Source organism: Chrysochloris asiatica, unplaced genomic scaffold, assembly GCF_000296735.1.
Source record: "Chrysochloris asiatica unplaced genomic scaffold, ChrAsi1.0 scaffold00085, whole genome shotgun sequence".
In the NCBI taxonomy this organism is placed as follows: Eukaryota; Metazoa; Chordata; class Mammalia; order Afrosoricida; family Chrysochloridae; genus Chrysochloris; species Chrysochloris asiatica.
Window position 1 is genome coordinate 8072871 of NW_006408603.1, and position 15907 is coordinate 8088777.

Genomic DNA, 15907 nt, shown 5'->3' on the forward strand with positions numbered 1-15907 from the left:
CAGCCTACAGCAGGCAGCCTCCTAGCCTAAGGAGCAGCCTATTGGGCTGAAAAGGGTGGTGAAGCCTGAGTCTACAGCAGTCTGAGCCATAGGCCCCCACCTCTCCACACTACCACCTGGCAGTCCAGGGGGACCCCCAAGACTCAGAACTGCAGGCAGCAGAGAGAGAGGGAGGGCAGAGTAAGCCCAATTGAGAGTTAGGACTTTGCCCCCGTTACATGTCTGCAATTTGGTGAGAGGACCTCAGAGGACTAGATGGGTGGGGGGCTGCACTGCTTGGGACAAGGGAACAGAAGTCAGCTGGGACTGGGTGGGGCTGTGGCAGAGCTGACCTGCTCTCCCTGGGCAGAGGGCCTGGCCTGGGCCTGGTGGCTGCTATGAGGAAGAGGCCAGGTCAGGCCAAGTGGGCAGGGTGGGTACAGGGGAAGAGACGGGCAGGGTGGGGACAGTGGTCACAGCTCCGACTCAGGGGTGCTGGCCAAGAGGTAGCCACTCCCGTAGCGTCCATTAGGGTTACCACTGGTGTCCAGGGGCGACGTGCTGCCGGGCCCCAGATAGGAGCGGTGAGTAGGCATGGGGGAGGGCGCCTCACTGGGCACCTTGCTGAGAATGAAGCGGGTCTCATCGTTCTCCTCCAGGTTGGAGATGTCCTTCATCATGCGACCCTTCTTGTAGGACACGGACAGGGTGTTGGAGCCATCAGACAGCAGGTGGAAGTGCCTCAGGACAAACACCACAGGGATGGGCAGGGTGGCCACGATGATGAGGGTGATCAGCAGGGCCATGGCCCAGTTTGGGAAATACAGGTAGCGCTCCGCAGCCTGGGGAGGAGAGGAGACACGTGGCTTGCTGCCCACCTCCAGGACCTCCAGGGCAGCCCCTTTCTGCTCATATCCACTGCCACCCCACCATGTTTCCAGGGACCAGCAAAGATGAGGGGCATCAAAGATTGTTCCTTGAATTAGCTGGTGACCTGGGTCAAGAGCCTGAACTTCTCTGAGCCTCAGTTTCTATACTTGTAAAATGGATGCATACTTCAACTCCACAGACAAGGAGAGAGAATATGAAATTGAAAGAATAGTCAAGGGTGTTAACTTTTCAGAGTCTCAAGACTCCTACAAACCTACAAAAACTGGAACCTGTGTAAGGTGGAAAAGGAAAACTCAAGTATTTCCCACTAAACCAAGCAAGAGTTGTTGTTAAAGTGCTGCCAAGTCATTCAGACACATAGAGACCCGGTGTAGGAATTCTGAGGAGCAGCTGGTGGGTTTGAACCACCTTTGCGGTCCAGTGCTTATCCCATAGCGCCACATCAAACGACAGTGTATCCTGTCAAAGGCAGAAAACTTGGGAGACCCACAAAAACCAGGCAGTCCCCCGAGTTCCAGCTCTCACAGGTCTTACGATAAGGACTTGTTCTGAAGACTACAGATTAGGTGTGCAAAGCACCTGGCAGGCAATGCCTAGCACATAATAAAAATAAAAAATCCTATTGCATGGAGTCAGCAGCAACCCTCTAGGACAGAGCAGAACAGCTCCATAGGGTTTCTGAGACTGTATCTGTACCAGAGCAGATAGTCTCATCTTTCTACTGTGGTTCAGCTGGTGGGACTGAAACACTGACCTTGAAGTTAGCAGCCCAATGCTTAACCCACCACATCACCAGTGGCATACAGCAGATATCTGCATACAGCAGATGTCCTATGAAGGTTTACCTCTATGGCCTGTTGAAGTAAGACATGGGAAGATGAACTGTCTCTGGAGCTTTGGGGGCTCACCTCCTCCTTGATCCAGGCACTGTAGCCAGGCGGTGTGACCCCCAGCTGGATGATGCTGGCTGTGGTGAGCACAGCCATGCACAGTGGAGACACGAACTTCCACATGTAGAAGTAGAAGCGGTACGGCCGGAAGCCCAGCATCTCAGTCAGCTCCTGCATGAACCTGCCAGGGGCAGCGGAAGACCCATCTGTCGGCAAACCCACAGTGGCTCCTTCCTTTCCCAATAGCCATCTCCTCCAAAAAGCCTCCACCAACAAGGATCCCCGCCTCTGTCCCCTGTCTTTCTTCATGGTGTTATTGTAAAGTGCCATTGAGTTGGTTCCAATTCACGGAGGCCCTGTATAAGATTTCTGAGATTGTAACTCTTTGCAGGAGCAGAAAACCTCATCTTTCTCCTCAAGATTGACTGGTGGGCTTGAACCACTGACTCTGCAGTTCACAGTCCAGTGCTTATGCTACAGAGCTCCTTTCTTCAGAGTCAATATATTACAATGTCAATATATTACTCTGGGGCCCAGTTGGACTCGGGGACAGTTGCTGCATCCTCTAACATCCTCTGACTCCATCACACCCCTCCTGGGATATCATACAGCCATTCAGATATGCACTAGGCAGACAAACAACACTAAAAGGATTCTATTTTCATGTGGCATCCTGGGTGGTGCCAAGGATTTAAGTGCTCTGCTGCTAACTGAAGGGTTGGAGGCTCGAGTCCCCCTAGATGCACCTCCAAAGAAAGGCATGGCAATCTACTTCACAAAAATCAGCCACTGAAATCTTTATGGAACAGAGTTCTACTGTGGCACACTTGGGGTTGCCATGAATCAGAAGCGACTTGATTGCAACTGGATGTTCACTGTGAACCCCGCTAATGCTCCTTCTCTTCCCCTATCTACCCTCATGGCTCTGAAGGAGGCCATGGAACTAGACTCCCCCTGCTGGGAAAGAGGAAGAAGTCAGCCCTGGGTAACTCACTGCCATCCGGGCGGTTCCAATTTCATAGCAACCCTGTTTCCAGGCTGTGTCTGGTATGGTGTTGTAGGATAAAGCACTAGATTGTAAAGTCAGTTTGAACCACAAAGTTGGCAATTGAAACTCACCAGAAACCCTATATATGAGGCGGAACTGACTCGATGGCACTTAACAAGAAGTCTCTTTTTCCTACAGAGCAGCTAGTGGGTTTGAACTGCCAACCTTGTGGTTAGCAGTCCAGTGTTCATACTACAGTGCCAGTAATTAAAAATCACAAGGAAGTTAGACAAAGATACTTCAAAACACTATGACTAACCTTTTTAGAAAGTTGTAGAAATAACTTATTATTAAATTAATAGTATTTGAATTAAACTTGTAGATAAGCAGCTGGATTTAGAAGAAACAGCTGTTACCAAATTGGTAACTGTGGTGTTAAGTGCTATGGAGACTGTTCTGATAGGGTTTCTGAGGACTGGCTGGTAGATTTGAATTACCAATCTCGAGGTTAGCAATCCAGTGCTTATCCTACAGAACCACATCATGACTCCAGCTGGCATTTAAAATCACAAAAATTTTGAACACATTTAGTAAAAATTATTTCGCTGGAATCTATTGGCTCAAGGGTGTTTAAATCTGGGTTTCCAACCAGTTCATTCGGTTGTATTCCCTGCTGATAATTTGCATTTCCACACCAGATATGGGGAATCAGAATCTCCATTTTAATAAAAGCCAGATATTATTAGCACTATATTAAACATAGGATCTGTGGAGAGAATTCGCTTGCTTGATGGCATTAAAAACAAAAACATAACCACCTTTTACTTCACTAACCCCTAACGGAAGCCTTGCACTTCTTCCTCTTACAAATGTAAGCAGCAAATCACAGTTGTATTGACAGTATTTGACTTTGTCACTAACAGATTAAATTGGAGATTTTCCTATAACATCACAGCTGCTGAAGACAGCTAGACACAACATTGATGCTCATTACCATTTTGAAATTACAGTTGTTATTAGACCCACTGCTAAATTCTGTCATTTGAATGCATTAAAAGGCACATATAAGTTTTAAACAACATTTTGCTATTTTTCACTATAATTACTTTCTTATATAATCTTTTACGTTATGCATTTAAAATAATATTCTCAACATGGGCCCAGGGGCCTCACTACCAAAGGAGTCCATGACACACATAAAAGGAAGAACCTATCCTAGCAGGTACCTCCTAGGGAGCAGAAAGCTATGTAGAACTCTGATTCTAAGACCAGGCCCAGGTGTGGGGTCAGTGGTGACCCCGGCCTTGCTTCCTGGGGACATAGATGTGTTGTTGACTGAGGCCTGAGACTGGGCACTGAGCGTGAGTACAGACCTGCCCTATGCCCATGGCCAAGACCCCAGCCTTTCTTATTGCTAAATTCTCTTAACTCATCCAACCTCAAACTCAGGAACTTCATCCACACTTCATCTCACACCCTTACCTGTTGTTGTTAAGTGCCATCAAGTCGGTTCCAACCCATAGCGACTCTGTATAGGATTTCCTAGAAGCAGCTGGCGAACTTGAACCGCCAACTCCAACATCAAACTGACCTTGCAATGCAGCGCACTAATCCACAGCAGCACAACAGAACTCCACACCCCTACCTAGAGAACCTTAAAACTGTGCATCAGGCTGCTGATGTCTAGGGGTACTTTGATGGCAGGGACCTCTTGTATACCCACAAAGCACTTACTTAACTGACCAGAGTCCTGAAGATGAGTCGGTGCCCAGGAAAGGGACTCTGGTGATATAAGGCAGTTGAGGAAGGCGTCAAAGCATTGAATCTGAGCCCAGGAGACTTGGATGCTCAGCCTGATTCTCCTCTCACTGGCCGAGTGGCCTGGGGAAACTCATGCCCTCTCTCTGAGCCTCAGTTTCCCTAAATGATCTAACATTCTGATTCTGATCACTTGCCCTATTTACAAACAGTCCTGGGAACACAGGATTCACCAGAGTCGCGGTGGAATGGAGCCCTCCTCCTGTCCCCATCTGTCCCTCAGGTCCCCCTTACTTCTTGGTTCCATAGATCCAGGCCACAGCGATGTTCTCTAGGATGACGATGACTGTGAGCGGCAGGGTGGCCGAGTAATCATCAAACATGGTGACAAAGTAGTTCCCGGAGCGCTGGACGAACAACAGCCCCACGAAGAATGCAAAGACACAGCAGCCCACTACAGAGAGCCGGGAGGCCGGTGTGGGGGCAAAGGTGCAGGCTGGGTGGGGCCCAGGCTCCCTTCCCACCCATCCCTCCACCTGGCCTGCAGCCCACCCTCCTGAGGCGTCCTGAGCTGAGGTTCTGAGCTTCTTCTGGGAAGGAGGGTGTCGCCTCCTTTCTCCCAGGCCCTCTGTCCTTAGCTCCTGGCCCTGAACAGGAGCCCACTTAATTGCTGGAATGTCATCTAAATGATGAATCTGACTGTTTCAGAGTCTTTTCCTTCACCTCAGTTCTTCCATTTAAGAACAGGAAACTCCCTTCTGGGCATGCACATGAAAGGTCACCCAATATGGAGCCCAGGTCAACTTTGAAGATGGGGGACTTTGGACACAGCCTGAGACGAGGAACAGCAAAACTGAGCCAAGGTGCCAGGCTGGGGAGGGTACCCTTCTCAAGATGACTCAGCGGGCCCCTATGGCAAGGGACAAATGAGCTCAGGAAAGAGGCCCATCTCCCAGCTCTGACGTGGCCCGTATTTCCAAACAGTATCTCCTGCAGGTCTGAGCCCTCCTCTGGGAGGCCAAGCCAGGTGGTCCCCTTAGTCTTTTAGAAGTCAGAGCCAGAGCCTGACTGCAGGTCTTCAGGGCAGTCCCAGGGTGGGGTGGGGCTGCAGGGAAGCATTACCTGTGAACATCTCCTTGGGCACCTTGAAGGTGTCGATGATGGGCGTGGTGATGCCGGCCATGGTCCCGATCATGCTGCCCAGGCCCAGATTGATGAGCATCAGGAAGAACATGACGGACCAGAACGGGGAAGCGGGGAAGTGCGTCATGGCCTCAGTGAAGGCGATGAAGGCCAGGCCTGTGCCCTGCACAGACTGAGGGTGGGGGGTGGGGGGTGGGGTTTCAGGGAAGCCCTCTGCTTCCTAACCTCTGTCCTCTCTCACAGGGATTCCTGTCCCCATCTAAATCCTATTACTGCTTTGAGTCAGTGGATCTCAAAGTTCAGAGGGCATCAGACTCCCCGGAGAGTGTCAAACACCAATGCAGGAGTTCAGCTATAGGTTGAGGCATCTACAGTTTGGACAAGGACCCCAGGTGACTCAGATGAAGATCTTCATGATGAGAAACTCATCCAGCTCCAGATTTTCCTCCTCTAAGAAGTCTTCCCTGACGGTCACGGTCACAGCTGTGGCCGCTCCCAGCTCTGACTCTATTCCTAAGGCCACAATTCTCAGCCCAGCTGCTCAGAGAAACCCATGGGTCTCAGCCTGGGGACACTGACTCCACTAGGCTGGGGTGAAGCCTGAGCAGCAGGGTTTATAGAACCCCCGGGAGATTTGAGTGGGCCGCTAAGGCAGAGCAGCACAGCTTTAATGTGTGGGCCTTTGCTCACCAGGCAACTGACCATACTGTCCGTGGACAGCTCGTACCTGTGGTTGCGCAATGTGAAGTGATTGTGAGGGTGTCTGGTTCTTGTCACTCGCAGGCTGTTTGTTGAGTGTGTTGTGTGACAAAAATGTTGTACCCAAACCCACTGTCATAAAGTCAGTTCTGTCTCATAGCTGCCCCACAGGACAGAGTAGAACTATAATCCTCATTTTATTGAGACCAGGCCATAGCCCTTGAGAATGTGGGAAGTGTGTCATGGAAGAAGAGGTCTTTGATGCTGCCAGACACCTGGGGAAGAAACTAGGCAGGGCTTCTCCAGAGGAGCTCTTTGCACTGGACTGCATGGGGACACCTCAGGTACCTGGGATGCAGCCTCCTCAGCATTACATGGTCAGTTGGTGCTGGACTGTTAACGTGGAGGTCAGGGCTCAGGGAAAGCATCTTCTTCCCTGGTCCCATGAAGAAGGGACAGGGTTGGCCTGGGCTGAGGGGAACTAGCTCTGCCCATGCCAGACTCTGCCCCATGTGAGCCACGGCTCTGGCCTTTGCATGAGTTGGGTTCCAGGGCCACTTAGGACTTGTTACTTTTTTTACCAGAGCAATCATTTTGGAAGTTGCAAGCTGTGCAAATGGGGATAGAAGAAAGGTGTCCAAATGTGGGCCTGATCATTAATAGGGAGGAAACATGCCCCCGCCCTGCCCCAACCTGGGAGGTAGTGGATCCGTGCTGGCGTCAGAATGGAAAAGCCATCAGAGAGGTAAAGCATTAGAGGATGATGCCGAGCATAGGCTCTGGTGCAGACTATCTGGATTTAAACCCTGAATCCCCATTTACTAGCTCTGTGACCTTGAGCAAGCCCCTCAACTTACAGGTTACTCATCTGTAAAATGGGGGCCACATCAGTACTCAATTCATAGGGCAGTTGTGAGGGTCAAATGAGATAGACCGCAAAGGGCAAACACCAATTTCAACACTTAAATTCTAAGTGTCCTGTATAAGGCCTTGTTGTAAGTTCACTTCATGGAGTGAATGGTACACAGGAGACCTATTTAATATATGTGAGAGTGACCCCGTACACTTACTCATGGTTTCCTGTGTGTCTGCCTGGTCTCCTCGTCTAGATTCTATCCTACTTTTAAGGGCAGGGGCTCTGGCTAAAATGTTTTTCTATCTTTTGCTGGACACACAGAAGGTCCTCATGTATAAAGTAAGTGAATGATTCCTGGTCAGTTTTCTAAAGCCTTTGCTCAAGCCCCACCACCCACGGCCTTCTCTGGGTTCTGTTCTCTCGCATCTACCTGCCCATCCCCACACCTTGTTCAGTTCATCCTCCAGAAGGCAGGGATTGAGGCCCAGGGCTGAGAACTGGTTTTCCTTCACAGTCATGATGACGTTGTACATTTCCGCATAGTCCTTGGTGGTCAGGTGGGAGAAGTTGACGTGGGGTGGGATTAGGTCCCGGCTCAGGACGTTGGTGTTGAGGTAACCCAGGATTTTCTCAGCATTCCTGTAGCATGAAGGGGAAATGGCCTGGTGAGAAGTCAAGGGTGGGGTGGAAAGATGCTGCAGGCACCTCCCAACACCCAGAATCCCACGGGCCATCTCAGAACCCATCTCTGTGGTCCCGGACTAGAGATGGATGGTGCCTCGGCCTGGGATGGGGAGAGCTCTCTCCAATCATGCCCACTCCTAGTTAAAATGCACAGACTGAAGGAATGATAGGAGGAGATACAACCTACTCGACCACACACTTTTCATTCATGATGTTGGCCTTGAAGCCCAATACTGCAAACACCACGAGGGTGGCCAACACCGAGGTGAAGAAGTTGATGAAGGACACGAGGGCGGCATCAAAGTGGCAGTTATTGTCCTGCTTGTTGTAGCTGGAGAAAGCGATGACCCCACCAAAGCCCAGCCCCAGGGCGAAGAACACCTGTGTGGCTGCCTCCCGCCACACCTGGGGGTCCAGCATCTTGTCCAGCTGTGGGGCGGGGGGTGGGGGAAGGAAAGAGACAGAGATGAGAGTTTGTCCACATGCAATGGAGTTGCCTCCACACTCCTTCCTCAGTTGCAACCAAGTTCTGTGGCTGCCTGGCCAAGTGAAAAGGAAGCTGTAGCTGTGTGACCTTGGGCAATTCTCTTAACTCCTCTGGGCCTCAGATTTCCTTCTGTGAAACATGGATAGCAATACCATGGAGCTCAGAGGGCTGTTGGGAGGAAAACAAAATCATAACTGCTCAGTGGTGGCACAGTGTCTTAGTTCCCCAGTGCAGCTGTAATGGAAACACCACTCGGAGGTGACTTTGAAGACAGAAATGCATTTTCTCACAGTTCAGGAGACTAGAAGTCCAACTTCAGGGCACTGACTCTCTTTCTGAGTCAGCTCTGAGAGAGGTCTTTTCTCTTTTAGCTTCTGTAGCCCTGGTGTCCCTTACTTCCTTAGAGACCCTCACATGACATTTAGCTTCCCTCCTCTCCTCATTTTGCTTACTTATCATACCAGCTGTTGCACGGGAGAAAGATGAGGCTTTCTGCTCCCGTAAAGATTTACAGCCTCGGAAACCCTGCTCAGGGTCGCTATGAGTTGGAACCGACTCCATGGCACATAACAACAACAACAACAATCATAACATAAAAACCCCATTCAGGAGCCGATTATGTCTACAGATATAGAAGTTAGGCTTCGAACACATATTTTGGGGGAACAATTCAATCCATGTTGTTGTTAAGTGCCGTCAAGTCGGTTTCGACCCATAGGGACCCTGTACAGGGTTTCCAAGGCTGTAATTCTTTACAGAAGCAGAAAGCCTCATCTTTCTCCCACAGAGTGGCTTGTAGTTTTGAACTGCTGACCTTAAGGTTCGCAGCCTGATTCATAACCACTACGCTACCAGAGCTTCTTAATTCAATTCATAGCACATAGTAAATTCTCAGTAATTTTCACTGATGTCTTACCATGCAAGTGTCATACTAAGGAATATTGCCAGGGCCATTGTGTATGGTTGTCTAGGTGTCCTTCACTTAGACTACAGTGTGAATGGCTCTCCTAAAGTAGTGTAGTGTGTAACATGCAAACCAGTATGAGAGAACTACGAATATCAATGTCTCCGTGAGCCCTCTTTTACCTCAAACCACCAAAAGAGATATTACCTGTTCTCTCTTCTTACCCAATCTTCACTTTCCCAGAAAAGGAAAGAAAAGACAAGACAAGACAAGAAAGGTCCAATGTTCATCCAAACATATATCTACATGCTCCAAGTCACTGAAGGTGTCTCCTCCCAACTCATGGCACAGAACACAGGCTCTTCCTGGAGATGAGCAGCCCCTGCGATCCCTCCTTCTGACTTTGGTCCTAACAGGATTTCTGACGTATTGTTTATACCCCCTTTTTCCTTTCACTCTTTGGTCCTTGAGGCAAGAGCCAAGGCTTGGACAAAGCACAGAGCTCTAGAGTCAGACAGACCCAGGCCCATCGCCTGATTCCCATCTTTTAATAGCTGGGAAAGCTTAGGCAAGTCACAGTGTCTATTTTATGAGCCTCTGTTTTGTCATCTAAAAACTGGAACAGTCTTCCCAGGGTGGTTGTGTATAGAAACAAATAATGTCTGGCACACAAACCAAATCCACTACTACTGGGTCGATTCTGACTCCCAGCAACCCTTCCTATAAGACAGAGCTGCTCCCTAGGGTTTCTGAGACTATAAGTCTTTATGGGAACAGACAGCCTCATCTTTCTCCCAAGGAGTGGCTGGTAGATTTGAACTGCCAATTTTGTGGTTAGCCAATTTTCTGGTAGCGTAATGGTTACGAATTGGACTGTGAACCTCAAGGTCAGCAGTGGGAAACTACCAGCTGCCCCACGGGAAAAAGATGAGGCTTTCTGCTCCTGTAAAGGTTTACAGCCCCAGAAACCCTGTACAGGGTCGCTATGGGTCGGAACCGACTCGACAGCACTTAACAACAACAAAAAGACCAGTGCTTAACCCACTTCATCACCAGGACTTCTGTCTGCCACACAGTAGGAATTGAATCCCTATAAAATGCAGAGCAGAGTTTGGGGTTAGGGGAAGCAACAGGACCTATTAATTTACACTCTGAAAGGATAAGCTGAGCGCACCATTCAATGTAATGACACTAGTGAGTTGGGCAGAGGGTTACCAAGTCCAGACCTTCTGACACTGGGCCTGGGTGTCCTCCTCAAAATGTCTCCAGATTCAGACTGCCTGCCATGTATGCTTTCACTCGCCTCTGCTGCTAAGGTGGATGTCAGCATCCTCACTCCAAATCACTGATGCGGGAAGGGCCAGGTAGAGAACTCACTAGCTCTTCAGTCACAAGCCCAGGGCTAAATCTGCTGCTCCTCTGTAAAATATGGCAGTGGGTTTTAGGGTCCATCCAGGTCCCATATCCTACAGCCTTACATCCAAGGCCCACCTGCCCTCTGTCTCAGCAGCTTCCTAGGCAGATGAACACCTGCAGTTGGAACAGGTATCAGAAAGCCTAGAGTGTGGGTTCCAGGAGTCTTCCCACTGCCTTTGTGCTGAGGAGACAGAGGGTGGGGGTGATGGCAGAGCTGTTGGGCTTTCAGGCTTGTGCACAAATGGAGGTCAGGAGGTTTGCTGAGTTGGAAACTATGTGCACTCCTGGGAAGGCCAAGTTCCCCAACCCACACAGAATAGGTGAAGTCACCTTCGGTCCATTAAAAATACCAAAATCCCAGACCTTTAAGGAGCCAAGAGTCCCTTGGTATCCATGAGAAAGCACCCACTTCCCCTCTGCCTCCCTGCGCTGTACACCCAACAGCTGTGACAGACCACAACCCATATACTCCCCTGTCAAACCCTGAGCACCTGCTATTCACCAAGCCATGTGCTAGGTGGTGGGGAGAGCATGGGAACAAAAGCAGACAAGGTCCCGACCCTCATGGAGTTTACATTCTAGTTGGAGAAGTCAAATGATCCCACAAATAAATGCTAAATCGCAAAGACTGTGAAGGCCAGACCCTGACGCTATGATGGGTGTCTGGGGATTCATCTTAGTCAGGCCAGGGAAGCCTTCCCAAAGTTGACATCTGAATGATGATAAAAGTTAGGCTACAAGGGGGAAGGTAGCACATTCCATGCAGAAGGAACAGCATGCACAGTGGCCCCAAGGAGGGTCAGAGATGGTCTGTGAATGGAAAAGGAAGCAAGCAGGTGACTGAAGCCAGGAGAACAGGAAGAGGATAGTGTAGAAGACGCTGAGAGGGTCCAAAGAGTCCAGCCACAGGCTTGTCAGCATCCTTGTCTTAACCCTATGAAAGCACCAGGAACCCCCTAAGGGGCTTGAAGAAGAGGAAACAACCAGAGCGCATTTCCAAACTAGTGGACACAGCAGACCTACTTGGAAGCTCTTTTTCAGGGGTCCAGGTGGGACGCAATGGTGGCTCTGCCTAGGGCAGATGGAGCGATTTTAGGAGGAAAAATCGAGGCTGCTGGGGAAGATGTCATGGTAACCACCATACTTGTAGTCTGCACAATTGCATGATTGGAGATAGAAATGGTGGATGAGGAGCAGGTCCTGACGGGGCTGGGCCAGGGCAGAGTGAAACACCAGTTGTAGAAATGTTACATTTAACGTGTCTTTAAGACACCTGTGTGGCACTGTAGAATCAGCACTGGGCTGCTTACCTTAAGGTCAGTGGTTCAAACCCACTAGCTGCTCCTCATTCTGAGTTGGTTCTGAGTCAGAACCAGCTTGATGGCATTTAACAACACCACCACCAACAAAGACACCCAAAAGTAGATGTCAAGTAGGCATCTAGACAAGTGAGTGTAGAGACTGGAGTAGGGTGCCGAGCTAGAGATAGAATGTGTGAGGAGTTGTCCCTGAGAAGACACAGTGAGAAGAGAGAGTATGGAGCAGTGTCAAATCTCCAATGTTTAATGCAGGTAGAGGAAGAGGATGCTACAAGGGGGTGAGGGAAGAGCAGCATTACAGACAGGAGAGAAGGTGAGAGGGCTGCTGGGTTATGGAGGCCCTAGGAAGAGACCCTGTCAGAGAGGGAAGTGGGCCAGTGAGATCTAGAGAAAGAGGCCAAGGAAAGGAACAGTGAACAGGTCATGGGGGGGCTTAGGGTTTTTCAGGACAATGATGAGGCCAGAGCTAGGAGGAAGTGAGAAGACAAGCAAGGGAGCAAAAAGCCAAAGTAAGGATAAACACATATGAAAATATAGACACGAAAGTGGGAGGGGGAAGGGGGAGTTTTTGTTTCCTTATGCACAGATATTGGAATATTTTGGAAAAGGATATTGATAATGCTGACACAATAAGAAAAATAGAATCAATATCAATGAATTATAAATGTGGAAATTGTGTTGGCGAATGTTTTGGTCAGTATCTTTTATCCACACACACATACAAACAAAGTAATACAAGCCTATATTTTCTTATTCAAAAGCTCTAAGGCCAGATGGATTATAGATTTCAGGATTTAAAAAAAAATTACTTTAGAAAGGTAATACAGTACATATGATGCATAATTATATACCACACCCTGCAGGGTCCCCGACAGCACTTTGTAACCCAACACATTAGTCTGTCTGCAGCAGAATGTATGAATATTTACTCCAAGTGAATCAACCAAGACTATAAATAGCCTCACAGCTGTTAGGTCATTTTACCACAAACGAGTTCTAGGGAACAAAACCCCAAACTTTTGTTTTTCATGGTGATTCAAACCCTTCCTCTTACTCCCTTTCTGGTGAACTCCTATGTATTTCTGAAAACCATGCATAAATATTGCCTCCTCTTTGAAGCATCTCCTGACTGCTATGAGCAGTCACTTCCTTGGGCTTTCACCTCTCTTGTCAATTACAGGTTTCTATGACTGTCTTCTTTTCAATCCTCTGTTTCCTAGAGGTGTAACCCATCTCTTGCTATTCTTTGTATGAACATCTGGCACATGGGAAAGAAAAAAGAGTGGGGAGCAAAAGGGAGAGGGAGACAGACAGACAAAGGCTGATGTGATTCCTTCAGGTTATGAGCACAGCGGGAAAGATCAGAAAGAGCCTATGAAGATGTACCAGAAGATGTGCTTTCCTCAGACAAGAAGATCCATAGGATTTTAAACTCTTACTTTCTAAAGTAAAAGTTTAGAAATTGTCTAATGTTGACTTTCTTCTTGCTTCTTTCTTTTTCCCTTCCATCCTTCATTCTTGTTAACATTTCCTTTTTGATCTGTATCAGTCATTACTAAAGTTTTTACATAAAGACACAGATCATCTATCTTTGAGACCCAAACACATGCCAGCATCAAGATCTCACCACTTCCTAACTAGCAGGGAAAAACAAAATCAAAAACAAAAATGGCAGTCTGTTTGGCTACCACAAGAAGAAGCAAGCTGTTTACCGGGAGCCATTAAGTCCCTTCAGGACAAATCTCCCTCCAAGACTGAAACTCAAAGGGAACACACAAGCAGGCATGTCAGCTATCTGGCGACTGCGTTGGTCTACATGTGAGTGGATGTGGGGGAAAGTCAGTAATGAAGATATGGACTGAGTTTGGCCACGTTCCATAGACTCCTCAACTTTGAGGTGAGAGAGAGAAGAGGAAGGTCTGGTAGGTCTGAAATTTGGGGAGACTTGGCAACTCCTGAGCCCATGGACACTGGCCTAGCCACCGAGGGTTAGAGCTGAGAGTGAAGCGTCCAGCTGATATGAAGTAGGGGAAGATGCACAGGAACTCCCAAATTTGCAGACAGTACCCATTTGACCTAAGTTTGATGACTTGATGACTAAAGGAAGATAAATAAATTTGTTAAAGGAAGCAAGTGTAATTTGCTACAATTTGATGAACTTGACCTATACTTAAGGATGTAGTAGCTTAACATACCAACCTAAAGGGAAGGAGTCTTCACATTAAGGATCAAACCTGTCCCCTCGACATATAGAGTTGACATGGATGGGCAATTTAGATATTGGGCAGGGGGAAACATAAAGGCATGAATTGGCTGGCTTACAAGTTTTTCAAGGGGGAGTTTAGTTTAAGAGTGTGCAGGGAAGATAGAATCGCCACGGAATAGTTTTCATCTTGTCTAGATGGGTCTGGTGAAAGGAGATGGGGATAGGATTCTTTTAATTCAACAGTGAGAAGTTGTTATCATGACTAATTGTAATGATCACAACTGTAAAAGTAGAAGTTTTGTAACTTAAAGGGGGGAGTAGTTAATCTTACATTCCGGGAACAGAGGACCCTAGGACCATCAAGGGAGATGAGTATGAGTGGAATGTGGGACTCTATCCAGAGAAGCAGCGTCACTAGAAATGGAGACATAGAAAGATAGAGCAGCTGAGGACTCTAGACTCGTTGAAAGAGAAAGGCTGTGTGCTAGCAGCCAGGAAGCAGGCTTCCAGAATGTGCCCTTTGGTTGCTTAAATGATTATATATTCCTGAGTGTTCTTATGTTCAAAAAGACAGAAGGAATAGAAGCAAATGCTGTTAAATGATGATACATGGAAGGGATTGTAATCATTGCAATGAAACAAACTATGATAGGATGAGTGCAAAACTTATTTTCTCCCATGTAAACTATCACTCAATTCACAATAAAAGCTTTAAAAAAATTTTTTCTCACTACTTCCTAAAACTAAAACCAGGATATGACTAACTTCCTGGGTGTAGTCACGATCAGGGCCAAATTTCACTACCAAAAGCAGTCAATCTAAGGGAGACACCACAATCATAAACTTCAGAGTGACCTTGCAGCTTGGGGAACTTCTCAGAGGACAGACAGAGTTGCTTATATGTAGTAATTGTGGAATGAAATGAAAATACACCTGTTGTCAAGTGCTGTCAAATCAGTTCTGACTCACAGCGACCCTGTATAGGGTTTTCGAGGAGCATCTGGTAGGTGTGAAGTGTTAACCTTGTGGTTAGCAGTCCTGTGCTTATGCTACAGCACCAAAATACACCTACTTCTCATTTACAATCTTGTTGTTATTGTTAAGGGCCATTGAGTCCGTTTCTGAGGTGAGGATTTTGCAGTTCAAACTGATCTTGTAGTCCAGCACATTAATCAATAGTAAAGTATCCACCAACTGACTATTTGCACATTAATGACATACATCTGACAGTAGTGAATGTCAAGGTGCAAGGTGAGAATATCACTGGCTGAGATGGACTTGGCGGGGCCATGATTCTCGGTGGTTTGGCACTGCGTGGTAATGGCTTAATTGGGCAGTCATGTAGCGATGGAAGCATCCTCCAGCTTGGGATCTGATGTGATCATCTTCCATTTTCACACAGTACTGATTTTTTTTTTTTAATGTTTTATTGTGAATTATATGATAGTTTACATGGGAGAACTTTAGTTTTACATTCATTCCATCCTATATCATCTCATTGCCATGGTCCCAATCCCCTCCATACATCATCAACCACCCAAAGGGTATATCTCAGAAACCCACCCCCTACACTTCCCCTTCCTCCCCCCAGTTTTCAGCCCACAGTCCTTTCCTTCTCTGGGTCCAAAGTCCCCAGTCGCTTCATCACTCCACGTCATCATCTCTGTCTCTATCTCAGGCATATCTG

At 47.8% G+C, this 15907-nt stretch overlaps 1 protein-coding gene across 2 annotated transcripts in view; it reads right to left on the reverse strand.

Annotated features, from left to right (window-relative positions):
- Positions 1–272: 272 nt before the first annotated feature.
- Positions 273–15907, reverse strand: part of SLC6A17 (solute carrier family 6 (neutral amino acid transporter), member 17) — a 73121-nt gene continuing 57486 nt past the window's right edge. The window contains exons 7-12 of one of the 2 annotated variants that reach the window (XM_006865940.1): positions 8076–8317; positions 7651–7843; positions 5629–5821; positions 4801–4960; positions 1779–1941; positions 273–821 (exon numbers count right to left, since the gene is read on the reverse strand). In XM_006865940.1, coding sequence (XP_006866002.1) covers positions 453–821; positions 1779–1941; positions 4801–4960; positions 5629–5821; positions 7651–7843; positions 8076–8317 — 1320 coding nt within the window. In that variant the 3' untranslated portion in view covers positions 273–452. The remainder of the gene's footprint in view (positions 822–1778; positions 1942–4800; positions 4961–5628; positions 5822–7650; positions 7844–8075; positions 8318–15907) is intronic. The other variant, XM_006865941.1, reaches the window with a different exon arrangement.